This window comes from Tiliqua scincoides, chromosome 2 (genome assembly GCF_035046505.1).
Source record: "Tiliqua scincoides isolate rTilSci1 chromosome 2, rTilSci1.hap2, whole genome shotgun sequence".
Classification (NCBI taxonomy): domain Eukaryota; kingdom Metazoa; phylum Chordata; class Lepidosauria; order Squamata; family Scincidae; genus Tiliqua; species Tiliqua scincoides.
This window is the reverse complement of record NC_089822.1, coordinates 168,103,396-168,117,015: the sequence shown is the minus strand read 5'-3', so window position 1 is coordinate 168,117,015 and position 13,620 is coordinate 168,103,396. Positions and strand designations below refer to the sequence as shown.

Sequence of the window (13,620 nt, the reverse complement as noted above, 5' to 3'; positions counted from 1 at the left end):
TTGTTTAGTTCCTCAAACTATTGTTTAGCAGTCTACTGGGCTTTCACTCTCTTGTGCCTTTATACTGACAGTTCTGCTGCCATCTACTAGCCCCCTCCCTTCAGACCTTGCTATGCCTTCAAAGTGAGAAGCAAAAGGTTTGAGAGCAGGGGGTGGAAGATGAAGCTGTACCTTTAGCTTCTGTTACTGAGCTGGACATCCACTGTATCTCTTCTACCTTTCTGAATCAATCTGCTGTGATTTTTTTAAGCCAGAAAAACCTTGCTTTAACACAGCAAGTCCTTCAAGGGTAAAAGGCTGCAGCTGTTTGGGTACAAAATGGGAGTTACGGAGGAACTCTCTCTTCCTTCACACCATCCCCTGGAAAACTAAGAAGGCAGGGGGGATGGGACAGGGAAAATGGAAATCAAGAGAGAGGGTGGGGAAATCGCTACGTTTGAATGGGAGGACAAGAAAGCCCTGCAGAGTGTGGAAGTAGGAGCAGACAGGTTTGGCAGTCTCCTTTGTTGTACAGAGAATCCTTGGGAGGTGGACAGGAGACATAATCAGGGTATTCCCTCAAGTGCAGCAAGAGAGAGGTGGAAATGGACTGAAATTTCTGCCACTGGCTAGTTCTGGGGTGGAAGGCAGGTATCCTCACCTTTAGGCTCTTTAGTTAGAGCCCTAAAGAGATTCCAGATAGACTTTGAGCAATGCTTAAATTATGGTAGCAATTTTTTTTTTTTAAGAGGTGCCATCAGCTCCCTGCTCTTCAATCCTAAAAGTTTGGGGATAGGCTGCAGTTACTTGATCTGTAATGTAGATCAGATCTAGGGAGTATCTAGATATTTCCTTTTGGTTTTCAGTTCCATGATCATGGGCAAATTACAAGCAACATGAGTGAAAGTTGCTCTGTCAAGCAAATATTTACAGAATGGGCCAACAGCCCCCCCCCCAGTTTTCATCTTAATTCTACAAATATGCTATCAAATGATTTTTTGTATTACTGAGACACCACAATGCATTCAATCTGTAATTTCTGCAATGCAGTCAGTGGTCATAAATTCAAATTAAAAAGTGAGAATTTGCTAGTAAACATCATGAAGCTTTCTTTAGTAAGTCTGATAGTCCTTCTAGAAACTTATTACAAGTAGGCCTTATTATTGAATTCATATTAAAATGATCCCTGTATTGAAACAAACACTTTTGTCACTGATTTTCCCACTATTACAATCTCCTCTAATTGCACTGATCCAAACCCTCCTGATTTGTAACTTTAAGGGCATTTACAATACTTTGTCAGGAGCATTTTCATGCATCCATACACAGTGGAACTATACACTAGTTATAATCCTTTTTGGATTTTTCCACCATCACAGATTTAAGACAGAAGTATCTTCTCTGCTGTACATGAGCAATGCCCATCCATACATCTAGGACAGAGGGTTGTTTCATACTGTAAAAAACATGTGCACACAAGTCACTTGCATTTCACCTTTGCTCCCTTACCATTCAAGTGTTTTTGCATGGTTTCAGGTAGCAATGAAGCTGCAGGCAACACAAGTCTCAGAAATGTGTTAAAGGACATATGTACGAGGACCAAAAATGACAGAGAAGGTGCTCACCCCTGCTTGCAAAAGAAATCACTTTGGGGTCATTATCACTCAGCAGCCTAAAGGCACAGCATAGCATACTCAGTGGTCACATTTTCACATTTCTCTATCGCAACTACAACAGACAAATATGTTTTGAGTTGAAACTGTGGTTTTGTTCTATTCTTTCCAAATCGGGGGGCAGGGGACACACTAAAATTAAGTTTTACAATAAAATTTACAAGAGTTAAAAAAATTTGCAATCCAAAAAGCTGGAGAAGAGAAAGGTTTTATAAATCTACTTGATCTGGTATGCAGTCTCAAGGGAACAGAATCCACCTTGCCCATGAACTGCTCTGGTACCATAATGAGGTTCGATCAACCTTTAGTTGCCTGCACTATGAGCACTTCAGATGGCTGCAATGATACTGGTATGTCAAGAGCAACAATATGCTCAGACCTAATACTCATAGAAATGGTCAACTGAAGTAAGTGTTAGAGGAATAACTATTTTTAAATGGAAGGTATGAAAAATCTTGCTGGATGACATCCGTAAAGAACTAGAGGCATAGCGCAAAAGCATGGGTAAGATGGGAACAGCGAGTGGAAAGCAGGGTTGAGAAGCATTGGAAAGTATCTAATTAAACACATTCCCATCCTGAAAGACTTCAAAGCACTGTGCAACCAACCACTACACAAAAAAGCATGCTAGCCTCTTTGTATTTTTTTATGTTCAAAGACTGCTGTTTCTAAGATAGAACACAGCTGCTATTTCATAATGCACAGCTACAGTAGTTCAAGGCAGAAGGTGAAGATATCTATTTGCAAAAGCTAAAATATTTTTTGCACAATAGGCTGTGCCAGGACTACCACCCTGAACATTTAAAGGGTAGCATCTTCCTACTACTACAATGAACTCTGATCATTAAGCAACAGTCTGCTCAGAGGGTTATTAATTCCAAAGTCTCAGTAAGAGATATTGCCATTGAAATATTAAGAGAATTGTGCCAATCAGGGGCAGCTCAGTGTACAAAGCAACACCGTAAGAAGGGGAAGAGTCTCAAGAGATCAGGTACTTATTTTTATCTTGACTGTAGATACCTATTGTCATGCAAGGTATGCACCTAAGTCTACACTTCAGTTTTTCAATAATGACAGTTCATTGCAAGTGCCTCACCAATAAACTAAAACTAATACTTCCTCATCTTGTCTTTTTAATATATCCAACAACAGCTTGCTTGGCAAGTAATTGTTTCTTTATTACATGCATGTAATAAAGTTAGTAAAATGTTTTATAAAGCTCTAATTTAAAAGTTTCAATTCAAGGTTGTTCCCAGGATTCCCAAGTAGTTGCAGTAATTATTATGGTGAGAATAATTCCCCCCCCCCCCATGTGAGTCATGGACACATGGAGTCTTTTGCTCAACACATCGGTGTCTGATGTGATTTAAGTTGATTTACTCCACACAAGCCTGATAAAAGCACCAGTGATGACATTGTTCAGAGAATGATCTGAAATAACCTCATCTTGTTCCATCACTGGAGCGTAGCAGGTTTGGGGCCAGACAATATCTGGACAAGCCCAGGAATCTGCCAGGCCCAGGAATACTTCTCTGAGTTCCTCCAAGGAAGAGAGGAACACATACAGAACAAATATATATAAATATTTCTGCCGTGAAAAATTCAGCTTTCTATTGCTGCAGAATGCCACAGACATTGCTCATTTCAGGAATTTCTGTGTCATCTCTCTACACTATGAGAACTCTCAAAGTAATTTGAGTGCTGACCAATTTCAAGGCAATTATATGCAATCCATAATATTCCTGCAGCAGTTACTACTGACTAAGAGAACAATCTTGACTTTCTGCCCTTAAAACAAACCATTTCATATCAATATCCTAGAGGTAATTTCCCTTTACATGAGAGATCCTATGCAGTATTTGCAGATCAACATTTCTAAATCTTTCCACCCAAAAGAGTGTGATGTGATGTATGATAATCTAAATAAAGGCCACCTTGGGAAGTCTGGAATATGATACCGGAAGGAAATGGCTACAGCATGGTTTGACATTGGCTTAATCATTTAATGGCTACCAGCCTTCACAAAGTGCTTTGATATCATCAGGAAAGGAAGGTGTTAAGCAACTACTGCCGTTGTGGTCAATCCAATCATGTTCTCATGCATGGCCTTATGTACCGTTTGCCTAGCTGGTAAGTTAGGCTAGATTGATAGTAAAGGAGAATACCAAAGTGGGGAAGAAGCAGGATCAGACACACAATTGAGGTAGAAGCAGACAAGTGGCAATTCTATGCAGTTGAAGGAAGCATTAAATGATGCAAGAAATCCAAGCTTCGATGATAAAAAGTTCTGGTACCTGCACGTTGGGATGGAGCGGGAGCAGGGCTTAGAGTGATCACAATAACTGGATTGGGAAAAGGAAGAAAAAAAACACGATAAATCACAACAAAAACAATCAAGTCATCAAAATGAAAATAAATCATATTCAAATCAATTCCAGGATAAGGAGTAGAGGTGGTAAGAAACCAACAAAGGGGACAGACAAGGTGAAAATGAGATGCATCAAACGGTGAAGAATCAATTCCATAGCAGTCAGGTCCTTAGTACTTCTAAGCAGCTGTGTCTCTCCTCTCCTTGAGCCCCACTCCATTAAGTTCTGCTAAACTCCATTCCCTTGTGCAGTGACAACCCTGGGGATGACTCTTCTTCCTTCCAAAAGGCAGTACCCATTCACTAACATGACTCCACCAAATCAAAATCATAATCATGGATGAAGAATATTTCAATAACACGGGGTCTGTTCAAATTTTTAAACACCTGCATCAAATACTTCAGAGTCAAAATTGCACAGGACTGCATTCCCAAGCTTCAGCCTCAACTTTTTAAAGTACCAGGACTACACAGGGTTGAAAATATATTTCAAGCTTTCAGAGAAGCAGGAAACCCAATATCTGCTATGTTTCCAGGTTTGATTGCAGCATAAAGGTTTTGTTTTAATGCCCAAGTTTTAACTACGCGCAACCATGAAGTTTATTAACAGGAGTTCCAAATCTAAAATGGGCCATTAGGGGAGGGAGTTGGCAACCTTCAGTCTCGAAAGACTACGGTATCGCGCTCTGAATGGTGGTTCTGGAACAGCGTCTAGTGTAGCTGAAAAGGCCGATTCGGGAGTGACAATCCCCTCCAATCTAATCTAAAAGCAAGGTCAGATAAAATATACCCCTTGATTCAGATGTCTGGCCTATGTTGAATGTGCAGCTCATAACCACTTCTCACATACTGGAAGATTATTCAAATGGCTAATTTACAAACCACCACCACCCTTTCAAAGCCTTATTTCCAGCATTCATCTTTACTCAACTCCCTCCACCCTCAAAATCATTCTTACTTTTATCTGTAAGAAAAGTCATAACTCCAAGCAAGTACTCAGATAGTAATCATTACTCTTCATTTCCCCACCATGAAAATTCCTCTCTAGAAAAGGTTGCTCTAACATCGCATTTCTTCTTATTTCCATGTCAGTTCCCCCAAATTCCCATTGAAGTCTGGATATCAGGTACCAAACAACCAACTTACTCAGATTATACAGAGAGTGGCACTATCAGTTTGCTTCAAAGTCTGAGCATCAAAAAACCATATCAAGTCTTTTGACCACTGCAACATTGAAAACACATGGCACCTGCACGTTTGCCTAACTTTTGAGCTTGACTACCAGGTTCAAGCTTTCAAGCTGAACCCTTTCAAGATGGTTCAGCATCCTTCTGTACTGAGCCCATAATCTGATCATGCAAATACCATACAGATCAGCAAGGCTACTCTTCTCCACAATTAAAATACTACACTTCGTGATATAACACTTCAGAGGAAAGCTGCATTTGGCTGTACCAATGTCATATCTGTGTACCAATAGCAAGATTCAGGTATCAGTCCAAGATGAATTAAAAGTAAACAACAAGGAAGTATTCTATTAAATGGTCCTATGTGCAAGATTTAGTTCCTATGCTAAGCTCCATTTCCTTTTAAAAAAAAAAAAAGAACTTTTTCTTGATCAAGGAAACTCAAAATCAAACTCATTCAAATATTCCCCTTGCCTGTGGTTCTCTTCTTGAACCACTCATACAAGCTACTACTAGTCTTGTTACATAGGATCAATACAAAGCTACAATAGATTCCGGAAGGAGGGAGAATCCCTTTAAACTTGCTTCATTTTAATTTGATTAAGATACCCAATGTGAACTAGCATACAAGCATGGCCAATTTATTTTTTCCTCAAACCATTATAAAGCTGACATACCCATTGGTCCTTTATTACCACCTCTGCTGTCTTTGAAGGATGAAGGTTTCTAATTTTTTTTTTTACTTTTGATTATTCTCTACCACAAGTACATCAAGTTGATGCCTCTAGCATTACACACATTTACTAGAAAGTAAGTAATCAATTTTAATGGGCTTTAATTCCAAGTGCCTTTAGGATTCAGAGCCTAATTCAAATAGAAATATTTCAAAGCTAGGAGTTGAGGGAGGAGGGAGAAGCAAAACAACGCCAGTAAATCATCTGCTAACTCTTGGTATGTTTCAGAAAGGCCAGGGAATCTAGCACATAGCAATGCTTCTTCTTTTATTACTCAAGGAACACTATAAGCCAGAGGTAATGTAATAAGGTCCCTTATTTTCTAACAGGTCCTGAAAATTTCAGTCAAAACACCACCACTAGTCCCACACAAAAAACTCACTGCTGGCCACAAAACCTCTGAGGAGCCTGCAGAGGGCAAGACAACATCTCATTTCCTGTTACACAAACAGCATATGATAAAAGGGATCAGAAGCAGGATTCAAACTGAGGGAGCTAGATAGAGTGTCATTTTTAAAAATGGGTCCTGGTGCTAAAGAGTTTAGGAACCACTGACCTAACCATATAAATACCTTTAAGCCAAAAAGACCTGTGGTGTTTCTTCTGCCAGATTAAGTGGTACATCACACTAGGTAGGATTTTGAATGGGATACCTATCCTTTGGGGAAAATGCTCACTGATGGCAAATTTACCATCAGCATTTACCTAGCTGTATTCTTCTCCTGGATGTTCAGATACCTCAGAGAATAGATTCAAGATACCGACTTTATTGCCAATGTATAGAAAACATTGATTCCAGGCACTACTACACCTGCATGAAGGAACCACCCAAGCACATCCATAACTCAGGAGTTTGTGTACATAGCTTTTCAACATGAAGACGTGGCCAAATGTCATAGTCAAAGCTAGCAAACTGAAAAAGGAGGTGTACCAATACCCCTATGCACAAACATAATTGGGAGCTTGAAATGTGGAACATAATGAGGAACTCAAGTGTCACCTATCAAAAACTGTAGACTAAAAATACTGTACAGTAAATGCATCAATACAATAATCTTTCAGTTGCCTTTGACTATGCATAATAAAAGAAGAAACTGAAATTATGGAGGCTGCCTTAAATAAAAACCTGATTTTCCTGCATATTGGATATACAATAATCCTCATTCTACTAAGGCCTGAGGCTAGGATGTACCAAAAATATATACTTAAATTTTTTTTACAGCAGATGGATTGCAAATTCTTTATAAAGCTGCCTTTAACTTTTGTTTTTTCCTTTTAAATTCTCTCAAATCTACCACAAAAATTCCTTACTTCTTTTTACTACAGAAATCAAAGGAGTACTGGTAACTTCTCTGGTAAATTACATCTTTATCTATTCAACAGCTGTATAGCAAGAAATATTAAGTCTCTGGTCTAGTTACAGACCTTGGTTCTAGTTTCCATGTATAATTTACTTTGTTACAATATAGTAGCTGTTTTTTATTAAGAAACACATGTTTGGTTAAAAGAATAAACTTATGCAGTAGGGGGCAGGAACAAGATTCTATTTCTGTTCATATTTTTGAAATAAGACTAAAGGGATACATTGTTAAAGACACTGAGCAGCAGCACTTCCCACTCTGAATGTATGATAAGCATACAAGACTTAAGAATAGCAGAAGGGGATACAAACAGGCGTAAACAGAATAAACCACTAAGTTCAGAAAACTTGGGAGAACTAAAATGGCTATTCAGTGACAACCCTTTACTTGACCATGTTGTTTCTGTGATGCTCTAAGAGCTGAGAACAGCTACTGAAAACAGAAAGCATAACTGACAACAATACTAGCTTTCACCTATCAAGACGTGGTAGAAAAAAACACAACCTCAGTTTCTAGCCTCACACCTCAAAATAAGCTATCTGTAAGTTACAAAACCAGAACTGAAAGTGGAACCAGGAAACTCTGCATTTTCATATATAAAATCCACAATAATTACAGTTGCAAAAGATTAATCCACCCATCCCCTTTTCCCCCCCAGACATCCTGCTTTAGGCAAGCTTCTTTAAAATGGGACTCAGAACTTAAACTAGTACTGTACAATCTTCGCATTGTTCTCTACAAGAGTCAAGCCCAATTAACACATTAGCCTTGCTGCACAGGAACTGCTTTTGTATAGTAGACCCACATTGCTCCAGTGATATGCATAAACAAGAGCCTTCTGAGTGGACAGGGTGGTGCAGCTGCTTTCCACACCACTACACTGGCATGGGAAGCAAACACATCATCCCATCCACACACATGACAAAGTGATATCAGTCCAAGCTACAATGAAGTGGCTCCCATGGTGCAAAGGAACAGATGAAATGTGTGCTTTCCTTCTTTTAGTTGACTCTGAAAGTGAATCATTTATGTTAAGCGATCAATGAAACAAAAGAAATTTGTGGAAGACCTGAGCATATTTACTGAATAGTGGAACAGCAGCATTCAACTACTTGCGTGATCTGCTCATCTTCTGATAACTGGTGTACAACTTCTGTCAAGAAGGTACTGATTTGATTTAGCTTCACTGAGCAGCAGATATTTTAAATCATATCAATATATCATAATATCATAATATTCTTCCTTTGACTTTAACATAGATGTATAATTGTTTAGTAAAGTGTATTTATTTTGCATAAGATTTGTCTCTATAAATGTTTGAAAGCATCTCTAAATAAAAAAATAAGATAAATCTTCTCCTTCTTTGGAAATATAAAAGCTACTTCTGTATCCCATACTCTAGCAGCTTAAATATGCACACACAAGGGAGGCCCTGCTCATTCACTTCAGTGTCAGGGACAAATGCATGTGTAGCAGCTATGAAAATGGTTGATTCTATGCTAGGAATTATTAACAGATGGGCTGAAAATAAAATTGCTGATATTGTAATGCATTTATACATAGAGCACACAGTCGCATCTAGAATATTGTGTGCTGTTCTGGTCATCCCCTCTTGGGTAGCCCACTATAAAAGACATTGTATAGCTGGCAAAGAGGCAGAAAACAGCACTTAAAATCATTTGACGAAGGGTGCACCTTCTCTACAAGGAAATGTTGCAGTGTTTTCGACTCCAGAAGAGAGGCAACTAAGGCAGAACATGACAAAGGTTTATAAAATGATCCATAGTGTGGACAAAGTTTTTCTGCCTCTCTCATAATGCTAGAAAGATCATCCACTGAAATTGTCTGGCAGGAGATTCAAGACATGCAGGAAAAGGAATTTCTCATACCATGCACAATTAATTTATGAAATTCACTGCCCTGGGATGTAGTGATGGCCACTAGCTGAGATAGCTCTCAAAGGCAATTAGGCAAACTTATGGAGATGAGATCTTTCACTGGTTATTGATCATGGTGTTAATATGGAACCTCATGTTTTCATAAGTAGCATACCTCTGAATAATAGTTGTGAGTGGGGGGAGATATTTTCTTCATGCCTGTAGGCTTCCCAGAAACATCTGGTTGGCCACTGTGGAAAACAGAATGGTGGGCTTGATGGACCTTTGGTCTAATCCAGGGGTCTCCAAACCCTGGCCTAGGGTCCAGATGCAGCCCACAGCAAGCCTCTTTATGGCCCATGGCTAACCTCTTGTCCCCTGAAAGCCTCTGGCCCACTCAACTGAGCAATGCCAGAACTGTGCTCTGTGTCTGGAGGGTGTTCTGAGGGCCAGAGAGGTAGAATGAATGAGCCCATTCATTCATTTATTCACTCATCTAAGTTCCATCTCTAATCTATTTATTTAAATTTTATATTTAAATTTTTTTTCCGGCCCTTCACACCACGCCAGATATTTGATGCGGCCCTCTGGCCAAAAATTTTGGATATCCCTGGTCTAATTCAAGAGGGCTGTTCCTACACTGCAAGAGTCTATCAGAATGTTGGACTGGGCGTGCCTGAGTGCCAACTACTATAATAAGAGATTTAGCATAATCATAGAATTACTATAATCAAATATCATAATTAGCAATAATATGCATAATTAGCTATTGCTTTGTCAGAAAATACATTCTCTTAGATTCATCTTTTATTTTCAATATCATTTGCTATTCCACAGGTCAGAAGACTAATAAAATATTTGGAATCTTAACAGCTACCATTGTCAATATTTTAATATGAATTCCCTATTACCTAAGAGGAGCATATACAGCCTATTTACAGTCTGACATTTGGCCTTGTGTACTAAATAATCCAATATCAATCTAGAAGGTAGTACTAAACAATAAGGGAGGATGGGCAAGCCTCCAATAATGCCTTTTACTTTTAACAAAATTAACATTCCATGCGAGAGCTCAGCTTTCTCCACCAAAAGCAAGAGGTTCTAAATAGTCAAAAATTTCATTAATCATATCAGCCCAAGTGTTGATGGTTATTGTAGTTACATTATTTGCACTGAGCTTCCACTGCACCCGGCTTCTCAGAGAAGATGCTCAGGGGACTTTATATCAGTGACTTCCAAACTATGGGCTAGAACAGGTGAAATGTATCTTGGGGGGGGGGGGGAAATTAAGCCACTGTTCAATTATTGTGTTAATGCATTATTCTACACCCATTAAATTTGTATGACATTGAACCTTCTCTCTCTGTCAATATACAGGTAGTGACATCCTCCCAAGGAAAGAAAATATACTGGGGTTCACTGTCATTGCCTGTTCTACAGCTGAGAGGTGCATTGGGATGTCAGTCATCATGACTAACCAGAAAGCAATGGATAAGGGGGAGAATGGTACACTTGGAGGTAATTTTAATTAGACTACCCCACTTATAATAATGTTATACCATTGTTCTGGAAGCTGATGTATATGAGCTGATACATATGCTCGTACATCTTTGCTGCTAAATGAGCAAAGAGGCACCTTTTAAAGTTGTGCCCCTTATAGTTAGTATGTGGGGAGCAATTATATTTAGTTAGGGGGCTGAAAGCTCATTTTTGTTGAAAAGTGGTATATAAAAAATGAAGAGAGGATGGAGCATGCCTCTTGTTTTAATCTAGGAAGCAACTGTTGAACCACAGTTCAAACAATCTGGGAAATACTGCTAGATGAACAACATGGAACTTGCTTGTATTTAGGTTAGTTTTAGCCTCCACATTCCAAGGCAGAAATAGTTCTTGCTAACCTCCTCACTCACTAACACAAACTAGCTCAAACAAGAAACACTGAACCCAATTCATCATCATCATCACCACCATCATCATCCACCTTTACTGGCATATGGAACCCAATTCAAAGAAGCGCTCAGGAGATTTCTGAGCAGGGCAGAGCTTCACACAAGCACCTCCAATCTGCCCACTTCCAGTTCCTCTCCTCTACTTCATGAGATGTGGCTGCTTAGGTGCCCCTAACTTTTTGAGGCTGTGGTGGGAATGCCCCTAATCCACCAAGAGTTCCTTCCACTTCAGAGCCTATATTTTGTCTTTCTGTTCCTCCCTCTGATCAGAACCCAAGAATGCTCTTTCCCAACTAAAGCACAGGACACTTTTCAGCCCAAAGCATTTTCCTCATCTAAGTACAAACTCCAACCAACCAACCAGAGGCATTAATGCCACGGAACTGCAACCCTAAAGCACAGTTGCTCAGGTTAAGCCATTTGTCTCCCTCATACCCCCCCTCGCTCTCAAGGTTCTCATGACCTTCCACCTGCGTCCCTTCCCTTTTCCAACGGTGTGTCCTCCCACCCAGAACCCCCAGGTCCTCTCTCAGGGGAGCAACCCCTGTCAGTGTTGGCAGGGGGCTTCAGGCTCCCCTCACCCAGCCGTGCTTCTCTGTCCCTCACAGACCTTTCCCCTCCCGACTCCCACCCCTGCTTCTCTACCCTCCACCCCAGTGCCCAGGTCTGGAGCCTCCCCTTCCGCAGGACCTTCCCCAAGAGCCTCCCCCCGCCCAGAGGCCTCCCCCCGCCCATCTCCATCTCGCCCGCTCCCTCCCTGGAAGCGCCTCCCGCCCCGGTCCCAGAGCGCCTTCCCAGGCGGGCCCTTGTCAGCCAGGCAGGGGCCTTTCCCTGGCGCTCTCCGCCCCCCCCCCGCTCCGGCCCTTCCTTACTAGGCCGCGCCCGGGCCGGACTGATCTCCAGGTTGAGGTCGATGCGCCTGCGGGCCTCCCTGTTCTCCTGCTTCAGCTTGGCCTCCAAGCGGGACAGTTTCTGCTCCAACGAGGACGCCGCCATCTTCCCCCCCTCCCCCAGAGCCGCCGCCGCCGACGTCGCGCAGCCAGAATACACAAACACCACACCACGCAAGCGCCGCATGGGCCAGCCGGGCCACCGTAGCCGCCCGCAAGCTCTGCGTTCAGCTCCGGTTTGCCCTGTGCTGGTCCTGCGCTCGCAGCGCTTTCTCTTGCGCGTGCGCAGTAGTCCTGCTCGCCTCCACATCTGCATCAGCGCTGTGAGGGTGTCTTCCGGTGCGCGTGCAAAAGCGCGCGGGGGAGGGTCAGGGTGAGTCCCTAAGGCCTCAGGGGGTGGGCAGGAGCCCCCCCCAGCGCTGCTCCAAGTGCAGGCAAGTCTCCTCCCACTGGAGACACGTTGCTCCTTCTCTCTCTGTGCCGCCTTCCTCTCCCACAGCCCAGTCCTAGCCGCGCTTTCCTGGGAGTAAGCCCCGTTGACTGTAATGGGGACTTACCTCTGAGTAGACAGGCATAGGGCTCTAAGGCTGCAAACCTACCCACACTTACCTGGGAGTAAGCTCCATTGACTATAACGGGGCTTACTTCTGAGTAGGCATGCATAGGATTGGGCTCTGTGGTTCTTGACAAAGAAGCCACAGATCTTTTCTCCACAGGGAAAGGAAACACTGACAGCCCCATCCTATGCCTGTCTACTCAGAAGTAAGTCCCATTATAGTCAGTGGGGCTTACTCCCAGGTAAGTGTGGCTAGGACTGCAGCCTCAGAGCCCCAGCCTATGCCTGTCTACTCAGAAGTAAGCCCCACTGCAGTGAAAGGGGCTTACTCCCAGGTAAGCGAGGACAGGATTGCCACAGAGTCATAAGAGTTGAAAGTGACCTAAAAGGTCATCTGTCTAGTCTGGTGTTTCTCAACCAGTGGTACTTGAGGTGGTGTCTGGTGGTACTTGTGGACGCTCCTGGGCCCCTGCCACCAGGCATCAAGGCCAGGAATGCGACACAACAAACAGCAGTAGGAGGTCCTAAGGGTAAAGCCCTTAGCAGAAGGCTAAGCAGAATGTCCATCCTTAACCTCTTCCTGACGTTAGTTGCATCACACCTGGCCTCCCAACCCTGAAGTAACTTGTTGATGTCATTGCCAGTTACTTCTGATGGTACTTTGAATAAGTGGAACCGTGGTGGACAAATGTTGAGAAACACTGATCTAGGCCAGGAGTCTCCAAACCCCGGCCCGGGGGCCAGATGCAGCCCACATCGAGCCTCTATCTGGCCCACAGCCAGCCTCTTGTCCCCTGAAAGCCTCTGGCTCACTCAACTGAACATGACCAGAGCTGTGCTCTGATTCACCTGGAGGGTGTTCTGAGGGCCAGAGAGGTGGAATGAATGAGCCCATTCATTCATTTATTCACTCATCTAAGTTCCATCTCTAACTTATTTATTTAAATTTTATATTTAAATTTTTTTTCCAACCCTCAGCACTGCGACAGATATTTCATGCAGCCCTCTGGCCAAAACATTTGGAGACCCCTGATCTAGACAACGCC

General features: G+C 42.2%; 1 protein-coding gene across 2 annotated transcripts in view; it reads right to left on the bottom strand.

Annotated features, from left to right (window-relative positions):
- The window catches only part of MAP2K7 (mitogen-activated protein kinase kinase 7), a 36,440-nt gene extending 24,309 nt beyond the window's left edge, over positions 1-12,131 (bottom strand). Inside the window, exons 1-2 of one of the 2 annotated variants that reach the window (XM_066613989.1) lie at positions 12,001-12,131; positions 3,947-3,994 (exon numbers count right to left, since the gene is read on the bottom strand). In XM_066613989.1, coding sequence (XP_066470086.1) covers positions 3,947-3,994; positions 12,001-12,124 — 172 coding nt within the window. In that variant the 5' untranslated portion in view covers positions 12,125-12,131. The remainder of the gene's footprint in view (positions 1-3,946; positions 3,995-12,000) is intronic. The other variant, XM_066613990.1, reaches the window with a different exon arrangement.
- Positions 12,132-13,620: the final 1,489 nt, after the last annotated feature.